This window comes from Pseudopipra pipra, chromosome 2 (genome assembly GCF_036250125.1).
Source record: "Pseudopipra pipra isolate bDixPip1 chromosome 2, bDixPip1.hap1, whole genome shotgun sequence".
NCBI classification, from domain to species: domain Eukaryota; kingdom Metazoa; phylum Chordata; class Aves; order Passeriformes; family Pipridae; genus Pseudopipra; species Pseudopipra pipra.
In genome coordinates this window covers 78,552,735-78,564,727 of record NC_087550.1, presented here as the reverse complement: position 1 = coordinate 78,564,727, position 11,993 = coordinate 78,552,735, and the positions used below count along the sequence as shown (strand labels likewise).

Sequence of the window (11,993 nt, the reverse complement as noted above, 5' to 3'; positions counted from 1 at the left end):
ACTCCAATTAATACAATTAACACTAGATGTAGAGAAACGTTTATCTGTTATAACGTACATCTACTGCTGAAGATCTTATGTCTAATGAGAAAATTCATCTTGTTTCCCTTTCACCATCGTATGGATGGCTTATACCGTTAGAAAAATACTCTTCAGTGCTATTGTAGGGTTTACAGGAAACTTCTTCCATGTGTGGGATAGAAACCGATTTAAACACCATTCTGAAAGAATGCTTCTCCCTGCTGCCACTGCCTGTAGGTTGCAGAAGAATGGCCTACACGCACTACAGTTCTGGTTTTACTCAAAAAAGAAACAAAAGAAACCTAAACAATAGGGTAAACGTTTATTTGGAGTTAGTTTTCTTGCAGATGATAATTAAGGCCCTTCAAGCAGAGTTTAGGAGCTCCTGTATGGCTGCCTGTTGATCTGCATTGAGCTGTGATATGCATTCTGTCCACAGTCCTCCGGATGTCTAGAAAACAAATGAGAAGTGGTCTTTATGCAGGCTGACAAGCATCCAAGGCACATCCTAAACTTTCCTGTGTTTACAAAGCTCAAAATTCACTCAGCTTATTCCTGTAATACATATGCCAAAGAGAAGAGACTGACATGTTCAGTTATATGTGGTGCTACAGAGGTTCAACTCGAGATGCTCCAGAAGGCTGAACAGCAGCAAAGTAATGGATTTGAAACTCCTGGGAACTCCCTATAACTAAGTGGGCCAATTGACAACCGATACTTTTATGTTAACCACAGCCTAAATCACTTGCTCTGTGCTGCACTGAAATTAACAGATCAATGATCAAGACAAACTGAACCCTGCCTCCACAGGAGAGTGTTTTGGGCACTGGTGCAGCAGTAACACAGAGCTTCAAAGTGAGCACTGTGATTACAGCATGACATGCTATGGATGCTATGTGTAGATGTGCAAAATTCTGCTGCCAACACACAGCATTACACTGTAGTGAAAAGAAAGGTAAATTACATCCCAGAGAGACATACAGAGCATTTATCTGGGTAAATCCATCATCTGTGTTACCACAGCCCTTAGTTGAGACATCAGCTTTTAAAGCCACATCAGTAGGCTGGTTCTAATGGTATCAGTACATGCTGATAATAAACAAGGTTGGAAAAAAAGTATTTGTTCATTATCAATAGAGGCTAGAAGCAACTGGCACCCTGCTTTCTTGAGGATGATGATAGGAAAAAAATTGCAGGTGACTGACTATAGGTCTTTAGATTGACATTTGCGATAACAGTATACTTGAAGTAAATAAAAAAAAAACAGTTTAATTTATATTTGTTATATTTTACTTCCAGTTATATTATAATGCCCTTTTCTCAAACAATTAAAAAAAATGGATTCACAAAATTCAAAAACAAAGGCTCTCAAGTTTAAGTTTGTGGTTTCTAGTTTTAAATAACATTAGGCATTTTAGACTCTCAATTTATGATGAAATATTGCAAAATTAAATGTGCTCTTCCAGCATTTGTGAAAAACATTTCAATTGATACTTCACACTGAAATATTTCTGGCCTGAGATTACCTAAGCATGAGGAAAAAAGTTTATGTCCAATTCCAGTTATGACCATGATGTTGCTCATGTCAGACACTGGCAGTGAAACAGTCAAGTCTTTCACCCGGAATCTAGGAAGCAGCAGCAGGCAGACTTGCTAGCAAATACATAACCTTTAAAACTCCTATCATAGGATAAAACATTTACAGCGGTTTACTAAAGACAAAATATTATGTGTGAAGAAAAAGAATTGGTAACAGTGTGCTAAAATTGTATTTTTTAAAAGCGATGACTTTTTTTCCTCCACAGTATGAAGGTAAATCATTTAGTCAATGATGAAGTCTTGTTTCATATTAATGTTCCTGTCATTCCTGGCCAAAACAAGACTTTGCTGTACATAACTAATCTACACATCTATGGGCCATTGTATTGTTAAGAATTAATTATTATCTAACCTTGACGATTTGAGGTAAAGAGAGCAAATGCATTAGCATACCCTAATACAAAGTTCCATTCCCAGACTTTAAGTACTAACAGCAAGGACCTGTATCTGTCAGCCAGAATCTAGAGCAGCACTTACACCACCTTCACTTTGAAACTTTACTTGTTACAATTCTGAAGACATAAAGAGAATGCAATTGAGCAATTTTCTACCAGACATAATGGATCTCGCAGGCTGATACTGATACACTCATCCAAGTGAAACCTTTCCAACATCAAGTATTCCTAAAATTCTTGGACAATAATAGAAGAGCTCCCTGTGTTTTTATGAGCGACATGCTCGCCAAGCACACTTCTTTCTAGCATTAGGTGCTACATCCACCCGACAACATTTGGCCCTATATGAGATCTGCCCTATTGCGCTATCACAACGCTGTAGGGAAATGCTGCTTAAATACTTGGGACATCCCCATCACCATTAAGTTACTCATAGCATAAAGGAAGTAAACCTTAAGGCAGTTCCCCAAAGGCAGGGAAAGCACTGAGCAGCCACCTGTATTTGCATTGGGTTAAAAAAGGCAGTAGTAAATTACTTGTGGTTTGCACTCATTTTCTAGCACAGGATCCAAGCCTCTGCTATATTAGTAAGTCACCACAGGGTGCTAGGGACCCTTACAAAAACCATGTCTTGAATCAAACCCTGCAGTACACAGTTCATTGATAAAAGGACAGAGATTTCTCTCCAGATTTTAATTTCTGATTCAGAAAAAAATCCACAAGAAACTAACACTAGCTTGCATGTTAACTGCCTAGCTGCACATAACTACATTTTTTTTCATTAATAAGCTTTATTCAAGTACAAATTTCACCAGGTTTTATCATTAATCATTCAAGGAATGTTCAAGGATCTCCAAGAGCATTGGTTGAAGTGTTATTCTCCAAGGAGTCAGTGCTCTCAAAAGTGGTTTAACAGTTTGGTTACTTCTGAAAATAGATTCTAAATGGTACCTCTATACTAAAGTAAGCATTTATTTACCTGCACTTGGCGAACAACATTAGCCAGCCGCTTGGTACATGGATCTTCATGTTTGATAGCTTCATGAATTTCACCATCCGCAATTATACCAAGTATTCTGGGAAGGTTGGAGTTGTTGGGACCGAGGACAATTGGGTTATTGCTGTTACAATCAAAATATATATAGATTACAAATAAACTAATGCTTAACTAATTAAGGTAAGCATTTTATATGTAAGTGGACTGATTTTGTATCTTACTCTAGAGCTGCTTATTTACATTTAAGTTTCACACAGCTGAGTAACTACACACAGCTTTTATACCTGCTGACAGAATGTTCCCCCTACTGTTAATATTTAACCAGCTGATTCTCTAATCAGCCTAAACTTTATCAGGATGAAGTTCTGAACTTTACAGAACAGCTGAGTTCCATGCAGATGGAATTGTAAATAGTGTGACAGAAATATCCTGCCTAAAAGGCCTTATTCCTCTCTCTCCTCTGTCTGTCAGTGCTGCAAGGGGGAGGAAGTTGCATGACTCATGTCAGGAGCACCAGTAACTTCGGCTCTCTGCCAGCACTCTCACTGACACAGCAAGCGAGCAGTTCTGCTCCCTCTTTCCAAGCCAAACGTTGGAGTAGAGGAGTATTAGCAACCAGGAATCTGTGTGGAAAACATTAGCTACCTTCCAGCCCTGGCACCTACCACTGCTGGAACACAGAGGCTGTGAATGTAGGACTGGCAGATCTTCAGGGAAGTAGGTGGCCAGGCTGAGCCACCTGCAGAGAGCTGGGTACAGAAGTATGCTAGTACTGCAATTCTCCATTTCTATATACCTGTGTGCATGCACAACTGTCAGCATTATAATGGTGTCTCTACACAACTGTTCTATTATCAGTCTGGGGACCTCAGTTGCCACCACTCATTTTGAGACTTTGCCTCAATAAAGCACCAAGAGATACAAGATATTCACAAAGTAGAAGAGACTGCAGGAAATCTAAGTTACTTCCTTTATATTTATCTTCTCAGATATAATACAGTGCCAACCATAATGTGGCTACTACATAACGCCTCAGAGGCTGACATTCTTTCACTCAGTTATGAAGTGCAACTTGCACCCACACTAGAATGATTATCTTTTTTTTTTTTTAATCCAGTGACCTATGGGAGGGAGCACAAATCTAAAGAAGAAGCTATTGGGACAAGATGTTTTCAATACTAACTGAAATAATTATCATAAACTTATTAAGGGAAATAACACTGTACCATGAATTTATCCATATTATTTCTCTACTTTATACTTCACTTTGTTGACAATTTAGCTTTCAAAGAGCAAAAAGCTGCAAAAGTACTTTAGAAGGTTAAAAAAAGAAGGCTGCAAGAGCATGTATGCTGCTCTTAAATAAAAAGACCGATCAGTTATTAGAGCTGATATGTAAGAAGAGTATAAAAAATTTTCCCGAAATTTTCTGTTTAAGTTCTCTGCTGATCCTTTCCCATCGTGTACACATAAAGCAGCCAGAATTTTTTTCCAGCCATACAGACCTTCGTTAGGATGAGAATGGCTGTTGAAAAAGACAGCAGTAACATCAGGGAAGGCTCACTTCTGACATTTCAAATTATCTTCTCTAAAACATATGCGGATTAACTTGGCAGTTTCTCAGTTTTGGAAAAAGAATGTAACGAAATAACCTGCAAACAGGCTTACTTTCTGCATTAGTGTGAAGACTTTGCCTTACCTCTCCAGTAAGTCACACAGATAGTTGAAAGTATGAACAGCTTCTTCTTTGTCTTCATGAAGTGGAAGCCATGATAACCAGTGTGGGAGGACTTCTTCAACATTTATACAGTCAGGCTTGAACTTCATTATCTTTCCTACAGCTGAAATGCAGTTTTCTGTTGCATTGACATTCTCTTTGGTTTTGGCATCTGGTGACTGAATGACTCTCACCAGCAGTGGAAGCGCCTCTAATTGTTAAACAATACAAGAATAAAGTTTAATGCATGATGAAGGTATGCTTTATTAACATCACAAACTCTACATGAGACAATTGCACGTATTAAAACCAGTATTTTTTGTGTCTCAAGTACCAAAATACAATAATTCTAATGTTCAACTACTTCTAGGTTCTTCTCTGCTCAATAATTATCATATGAAAACCAAGCAGATAAATAAAGCTCTGCAAGGAAACACAAGAGAACAGCTGGTGCAAAAGTCTGAATTTTCTTTAGAAGTTCAAAAGAAAAAAAAAATTTTCCTATGTCTCTCAACTGGAGTTATGCAATCTAAAATATAAAAGACACTGTAATTTCTAAGTAAAAACATAGATAACAAGCATTACCTTTTTAATCTAATAGGCTCTGTAAACACAGGATGAGGAAAAGCACTGCTAAGGAGACATTTACAATAATGTGAATTGTAGTGCATGCCTGCTTACATCTATTGCTTGTGTGCACATACATATATTAAAAAATATATACATATAAATATATATATATATATGTATGTATATATGTACACATACACACCTCTCACCCCTAAAAGGTGCCCTAGGAAAAGCTCACAGAAGTAATCTTATCTGGTAAATCAAGCTAGCATGGTTTAGATTGCAAAAGTCAAGGAAAGGAAATGCCTTTCAATGAAGGAAAAATGCCAGTTTTCTTGCTGGGTTAATAGCAATTATATTTTTTATTAGTCACATGGGTAACCACACACACACTTCTAAATAACATTAATGTCATGTGTTTAGTTACTAGTGTCCACGCAGACTTCAGAGCACTCTACATGCATGCAGAACAATTGTTATTGTGTTCTTCTGCTAAAAATAAAATGCTAAAGAGGTGAAATTCTAAATCAACACAGAAACAGGTTGTGGAATTGTGCAGAAAGTACACTTCAAAATAACTCCAATTACTGAGGAAGAGCAAGATCTTGCACTTCTGCATTTTGATGAGTAAGTAGCAGCTTTGCAGTTAAAGAATACACAATAACCCTTGCTATATTAACTCCACTGAATTATATTTTTGAAGAATTCAGCAGCCATGAAAAAATATCATTAACCCTAAACTAGACAAGGATACTTTCATGGGGCTGATAAACATTACAGAACTGCAGAAACATTGGTCATCAGATTCACTAGCTTGTGTATCAAATGCAGGATAATAACGCTGGATTATTCTGCAAAGCAGAATTTGTTTCAAAGAAGTCTACAATCTCCAGGGCAAGCTGGGTCTGCATTTTGCATCTCAAGTTTTCATGACTGCTGAAGCTAAAACTCATCTGTGTTTCTTCACTCCTTAACAGTAATGGATGACTTTGTAGGTATGCGTGTCCTTGTAGCTGTAAAATTAAGAGGGCATCAAAATGAATCTGTATAATTTCCTCCCTACAGATTAGCAGACAGATAGTTTTCTTCCTATCCATACAACAGACCCATTCCACATGGGTGTTGGTTTAGATAATCCTTAAAAAAACCTTTTGACTATGAAAGAACATCTTCTATCATAATAATAGGTTTTTTCCAATTATTGCTCCACCAAATTTTAAGGGCACTGATGTGATTTAGGAAGAAGCCCATGCAGTTGATTAAACAATTTTCACAGAGAACAGATGATTATATTCTTCCACCAACATAAGACATAGAAGCAACATTGATGGTTGCATCAATTGTAACCCTGTAACCCTATTTAGAACGTTACATTGTTTTTCTTCCATTTTATTTCTTTGCTCTTTATTAATTCTGTTTTAGTGCTTTTTGTTTCATCATAATGTAGCTCATGTGCCACTTACAAGTTCTCTCTATATTCCTGGATTTTTTCAATTGACTGTCAAAAATGCTTCATTTTAATAAATTAATACATCTGCTTTTTCTGAACAGACTGCTACAAACTTGCAGTAGAACAATATGTCAGCACTATATATCAATCAGTAAAGAAATTAAGTTATAAATAAAAGCTCACAAACATGATGTTTTTCAGAGAAGACAGCAAAACCCATGGGGTAGAAAACTTCTCATGCCATGGATTTGCTTTGTTTCTAATCACAGAACATCTTCATCTATTAAAATAAATCACAAAATTCTTTCATGTATGTGCAAAAGGATTTAGAATACTTTTGAGGTGCCTGCTAACAAAATGTATGCTTAAAGGAAAAAGGTTATTTTATCTAAAATTCAATAAAAGGAGAAGTCAAGTGTCTGGGTTTAATCAGGGATTATTTGTCCAAATACTAAGAAAAGTATCAAAGATGTTACAAAGTTTAAGTGGAGCAAGGCAAAATCTAATGAATGGAAAATAAAATTGAGACTTCAACAGATGCTAAAAAGCCCCAAAAATTTCAAAATCAGAACTGTCTAAACAATTCTAAATGTTAATGCTCTTAATGTGCCACTGCTGCTTTTTTCTTTTATTTTTTTAAAAGACATCTTGATTGTAACCATGTAACAATAACTTACATTAACAATGAAAATTACAACCCTGATTGATGTAGGTAAGATTTGTGTTAAAGTCCTGATTTATCCCTATCAGATGATTCGTATTTTCTTACATCGTTTAATTCAGCTTTTGTTAAAGATTCATGTGAAATACATATTTGAAATATAAATTTAGCTAAATATTTTCTTTAAAAAAAGGAAAAAATTCTGATACAGGATGCTACTTAGTGTGCAAAATTAACTCTGGTGAATGGCAAGAAGAGCGCAAGCAGACAATAATTTCTTTCAATTTAAGATGAATTTGAAGTTTTAGAGAAACACGAAACATTCAGAAAGAAAGCAGACCAAGTATTTCAGATAAGTAGTACCACACTCATTTCACTTCTTACTTAATAGAAATCAGGCTCTTTCTTCATACGTAACAGGAAAGCAGAGAGCCACATTAGTTGTATTCTAGGCTATTCCTTAATACAGGTCATTTGTATAATTCTTCCAGACATCCAAGAGGTTTTGCATTAATATGCAACCCCCTTAGTATTAATAAAAAGCATCTACAAGACAGGTGTGTATCAGAAAGCTGTTCTTTATGAAATTAACATTTGCATGTCAGATCATATCTTAAGAAAGAATATGTTATATCAAGTTTGCTAAGCAGTAAGTGCTGCAACAGAAATGCTAAGCAGAACAACAATAAAAGCCCAAGGGATTCAGGTACTTTATTAAGCTATCATTAGTCTACCACACAGGTTATACTGGCAATCTATTTCACTGCCAAGGTGAAGAGACCCCATCAACCAAAAGTCAAGCAATTTTTATTTCCTCTCACCCAAATCACACATTCAAATAGTTTTATCAGATGCAGGTATGTACCTGGGCAAAAAGGACGGTAGCCATCCCCCCCAAATTGTGCCATGACTCCAACGCCGTAGGCAGCTGCTTGCCTGACCTCTGGGCTGTTGTCACACACGGACTCCAGCATTGGCCTCAGGAAGTATTCTGCATACTTGAATGAGGCTGGGCTGCAGTGCTCTACAACGTCATCAAAAATGCACAGCCCCCACTGCCGGTCTGGCCACGGCCTGTGTGGACACTGCATCAAAAACAAGTAACATTTTACACACCTTAAAATTTTTATGCAGCCAATGATTATATCAACAGAACAATCACAGGAACAGTGGTCTAGTACTTCTGTTAAAATCTTCCTGGATTAAACTGAATCCTACAAGCATGTAATTTTCTGCAGTTACACTTGCAGCAATGTCATAAACAAAACAAAACAGAGATGACTATCTGAACTTACTGAAAGAATAATGATTTTCAGCCAAATCATTTACACCTCTATTTCACACGCAATTTTTCCCCAAGAGTCTGCAACGCTTTTTCGTCCCTCCTCTTGAAATCCATTGTAAAGAACAATGGACACTCTCAGGAAAATTAAATTTCTCAAAACAGTTGTATGTGTCAATGATCCTGGGTCTTGAAATCAGAAATTTTAAGTAGCACAGCAGTGCAGCTGCTCAAAAAGCATAAGTAATCACTTCAGTCTTCATCCAGAATGATTCTTCAACCACACACATCTATTTTGTAAAATGGCAATTGCTACATTCTATCTACCAAGTTCTCTAAGAGTCCAGCATGGAAGGCCTATTAACACATCAGAAAAAAAAATTAAATTCAAATCAAAGGAAAGCAAGGTACTTACAATTAGGTTGACAATTAGTGGAAGTAACCTTTCAAACCATGGCAGTACCTTCTCCTTGTAACTGCTGAATATTGAGTGCAAAATGTCTGATACTTTTGTCAAAATATAAACATCACTGTCATCCTGAAAGGAAAAGGATACAATTCATGTTCAGACTAATTATCTTTAAAATTCTGGAACTCACAGGAAATGCCAAGGTGTCTAAACTAATGGAATAAAGTTGGTTTGTGACTTTTTTTGTAAAACAAAGGTTTTCAAGTTCACTATTTCAACTGTTAGTCTAATTACAGAATGACAGAAGCACAGAATGGTTTGGGTTGAGATGGACCTTGAAGTTAGTCTAGTTCCAACCCCACTGGACACACAGGGACAGCTTCCACTAGACCATGTTGCTCAGAGCTCCATCGAACCTGTCCTTGAACACTTGCAGGGATGGGGCACTTCTCTAGGTAACATGTTCCACAGCCTCGAGGCACATCACTTGTTACTGATTTCATTTCGGATGCTGAGGCACTGAATGGAATTCTTTGGACATAGCCATCCAGTCAATTCCTTATCTGCTGAATAGTTCATCCATCAAATCCATATCTCTCCATTTAGTGACAAGGATGTAGTGTGAAACCCTGTCAAAGGCCTTGAGGTAAGGGCTACATAAACATACTCTGGGATCAAAGGTGTGTAACCAAATGTTACTGATTATCATATGCTAATTCTGTCGATATGGCAAGTGACATTCTGGTGCCACTCCTTCTTTCACAGGGTAATGTAGACAAGTCTTCCTTCAGACTTTACAGAAAAATGCAGCAAACATTAAAACATTTTAAAAAATGCCTTGCAACTCTGTTGCAGAGTATGGATTCAGTTTGTCTGAAATTGCTGCTTGCAGTTTCTTTCATTATCAGTATAGAGTGAAACATAAGGAAAAAAAAGATTACCAAACCATCTAAGTCACCTTCTACAAGAATGAACAGCAAACATTTCAAAGAAGAAAGGAAGAAAAATCAGGAAAGGGTCTTGTTTCAGAACTTGACATTTGTTATTTTTTGATCCCAAGCAGTATCAAGGCAACAGATATCTATCCTCTTGAATGCTGGCCTAACGTTCCCAAAGGAAAGGGGCTCAAGAACTGCATTGTTATTAAAGACAGTATTTACATATGGGTGCATGATTTCTTAGGATACATTACGGAGTCTGCATACAGGTTAAACTCCTGTAATCAAGCTTCACACCTGCATCGTGTGGCAAAAAAAAGTTTCTTAGTTCTTAAATTTACTGAGCATCTTTTGTCTTATGTATCAAACAGCAGTGATTTATTATTCTCTATTACCCTCTCCATACCAATAATGATCTAATAAAACTATCATATCTCTTCTACAATCAGCCCCAAACTAAAAAGTCACTTTGGTATTCTCTCCTAAGAAAACACATTATGCCAGCTATTTATCCCGCCATCCTTCTTTGATACTATTTTTGGGCTATTCTTTTTGAGACAGGCTCCTGACGTGACATACCAGATGTCTAGGAATCAGAGGTATGCTCAAGGTTAAGAGTCAACCAGCTCATAAGGCTGAAAGAAAAAGCAAGTCAGCAGGGCTAGGCCTTAGAATAAATATTCTGCTGTTGAATCTGTATCACCGATAAAGTCATCTAAGAATTGTTGAGAGGATGAAGAAAACAAAAAGCTATATCCCAAACTTCTTATTTCCGTATACTGGAAATGAAACCTATCATATTTTCTAATTCACACATGTCATGTGGTTCATCTCTTACTGAAGTTTTGAAGGACTATAGTAACAGAACATTCTTCTAGGAAGGAGTAATTCTGAGGATGCACTATGCTTTAACCAGGTAGCACAGCATATTTGTGTATTTTCTATCCTGGTGCTTATGAGTGGAAAAGCTCCCCAAATCAACTTACTTCATCTTGTAATGACTCTTCTACTTGTTCATCATAGTCTTCATCTTGTCTTTTCACTAAATTCAAAAAAAAATTAAACTATTATCTTTCTACAAGTGCATAAGAAGCCTGTGAAAGGGAAAAAATTATGCAGAAACAAATTTAGAAAACAGGAAACAGTAGCTGAAGATGCAACAGGAACTTTCTGTCTTTAAGAAGCTTCAAAGAGCTTTCACAGAAAAACAAGTACGAGCCAGCTCATTTTAAGAATATGTAAAAGCACATTAAATAAACACACCAGCTTGTCCATGAAGACATGAAAAGTGCTTAGAAATAAGAAACTACCATTGCTTTAAGAAAACTGTTAAGACTTCAGATGAAAAAAACCCACAGAAAAGACAACGCAAGATATGTGCACTGTCTTTCAAGTAAATCTGTCCATCAACTTTTGATTAAACTACAGTATTGCTGCAAATGATGCCATCTTCATACTCCCAGAGCTTACAAATGTAACTCATGGCTTCTGTTTTTGAGAGCTCAATTACCTTACATAAATACACAAATTAAGAAATCTAAACTAAGCTTTTTTTTCTGTGTTCGGAAATAATTAGGAGTTCTGCTTTAAAGAACAGCCATATCACATGTTAACAGGACTTAACATTAACTTACCCTGTCTTAATTCTTGATTTTTAAAGTGCTCTTCTAGTTTTCCTTTCAGTATTCCCCCAAGTTCTTCAAAGTGTTCGTTGTTAAGGCATCCATCTCCCATTACGTCAATACACTTGTGAAATAAAATCATCAGTTTTTCAGATTTAAGTTACATGAGCAGTCTTAATGAAATCTAGGCACCCAAAGAAAATTAATACATGCTCTGCTTTAAGGCAGAAATAATATTAATAAAACATTCATACTGTAATCAATGCTCAAATTATACAAGTAAGGCATAACACCACTATACATTTCATGCCCATAACTTCAGTTGCTTGCAG

General features: G+C 36.5%; 1 protein-coding gene across 1 annotated transcript in view; it reads right to left on the bottom strand.

Annotated features, from left to right (window-relative positions):
* Window positions 1–324: 324 nt before the first annotated feature.
* The window catches only part of IPO5 (importin 5), a 43,579-nt gene continuing 31,910 nt past the window's right edge, over window positions 325–11,993 (bottom strand). The window contains exons 20-26 of the mRNA XM_064646055.1: window positions 11,674–11,785; window positions 11,026–11,081; window positions 9,108–9,230; window positions 8,276–8,495; window positions 4,712–4,940; window positions 2,995–3,136; window positions 325–472 (exon numbers count right to left, since the gene is read on the bottom strand). Of these exons, the coding sequence (XP_064502125.1) occupies window positions 386–472; window positions 2,995–3,136; window positions 4,712–4,940; window positions 8,276–8,495; window positions 9,108–9,230; window positions 11,026–11,081; window positions 11,674–11,785 (969 nt within the window). The 3' untranslated portion in view covers window positions 325–385. The remainder of the gene's footprint in view (window positions 473–2,994; window positions 3,137–4,711; window positions 4,941–8,275; window positions 8,496–9,107; window positions 9,231–11,025; window positions 11,082–11,673; window positions 11,786–11,993) is intronic.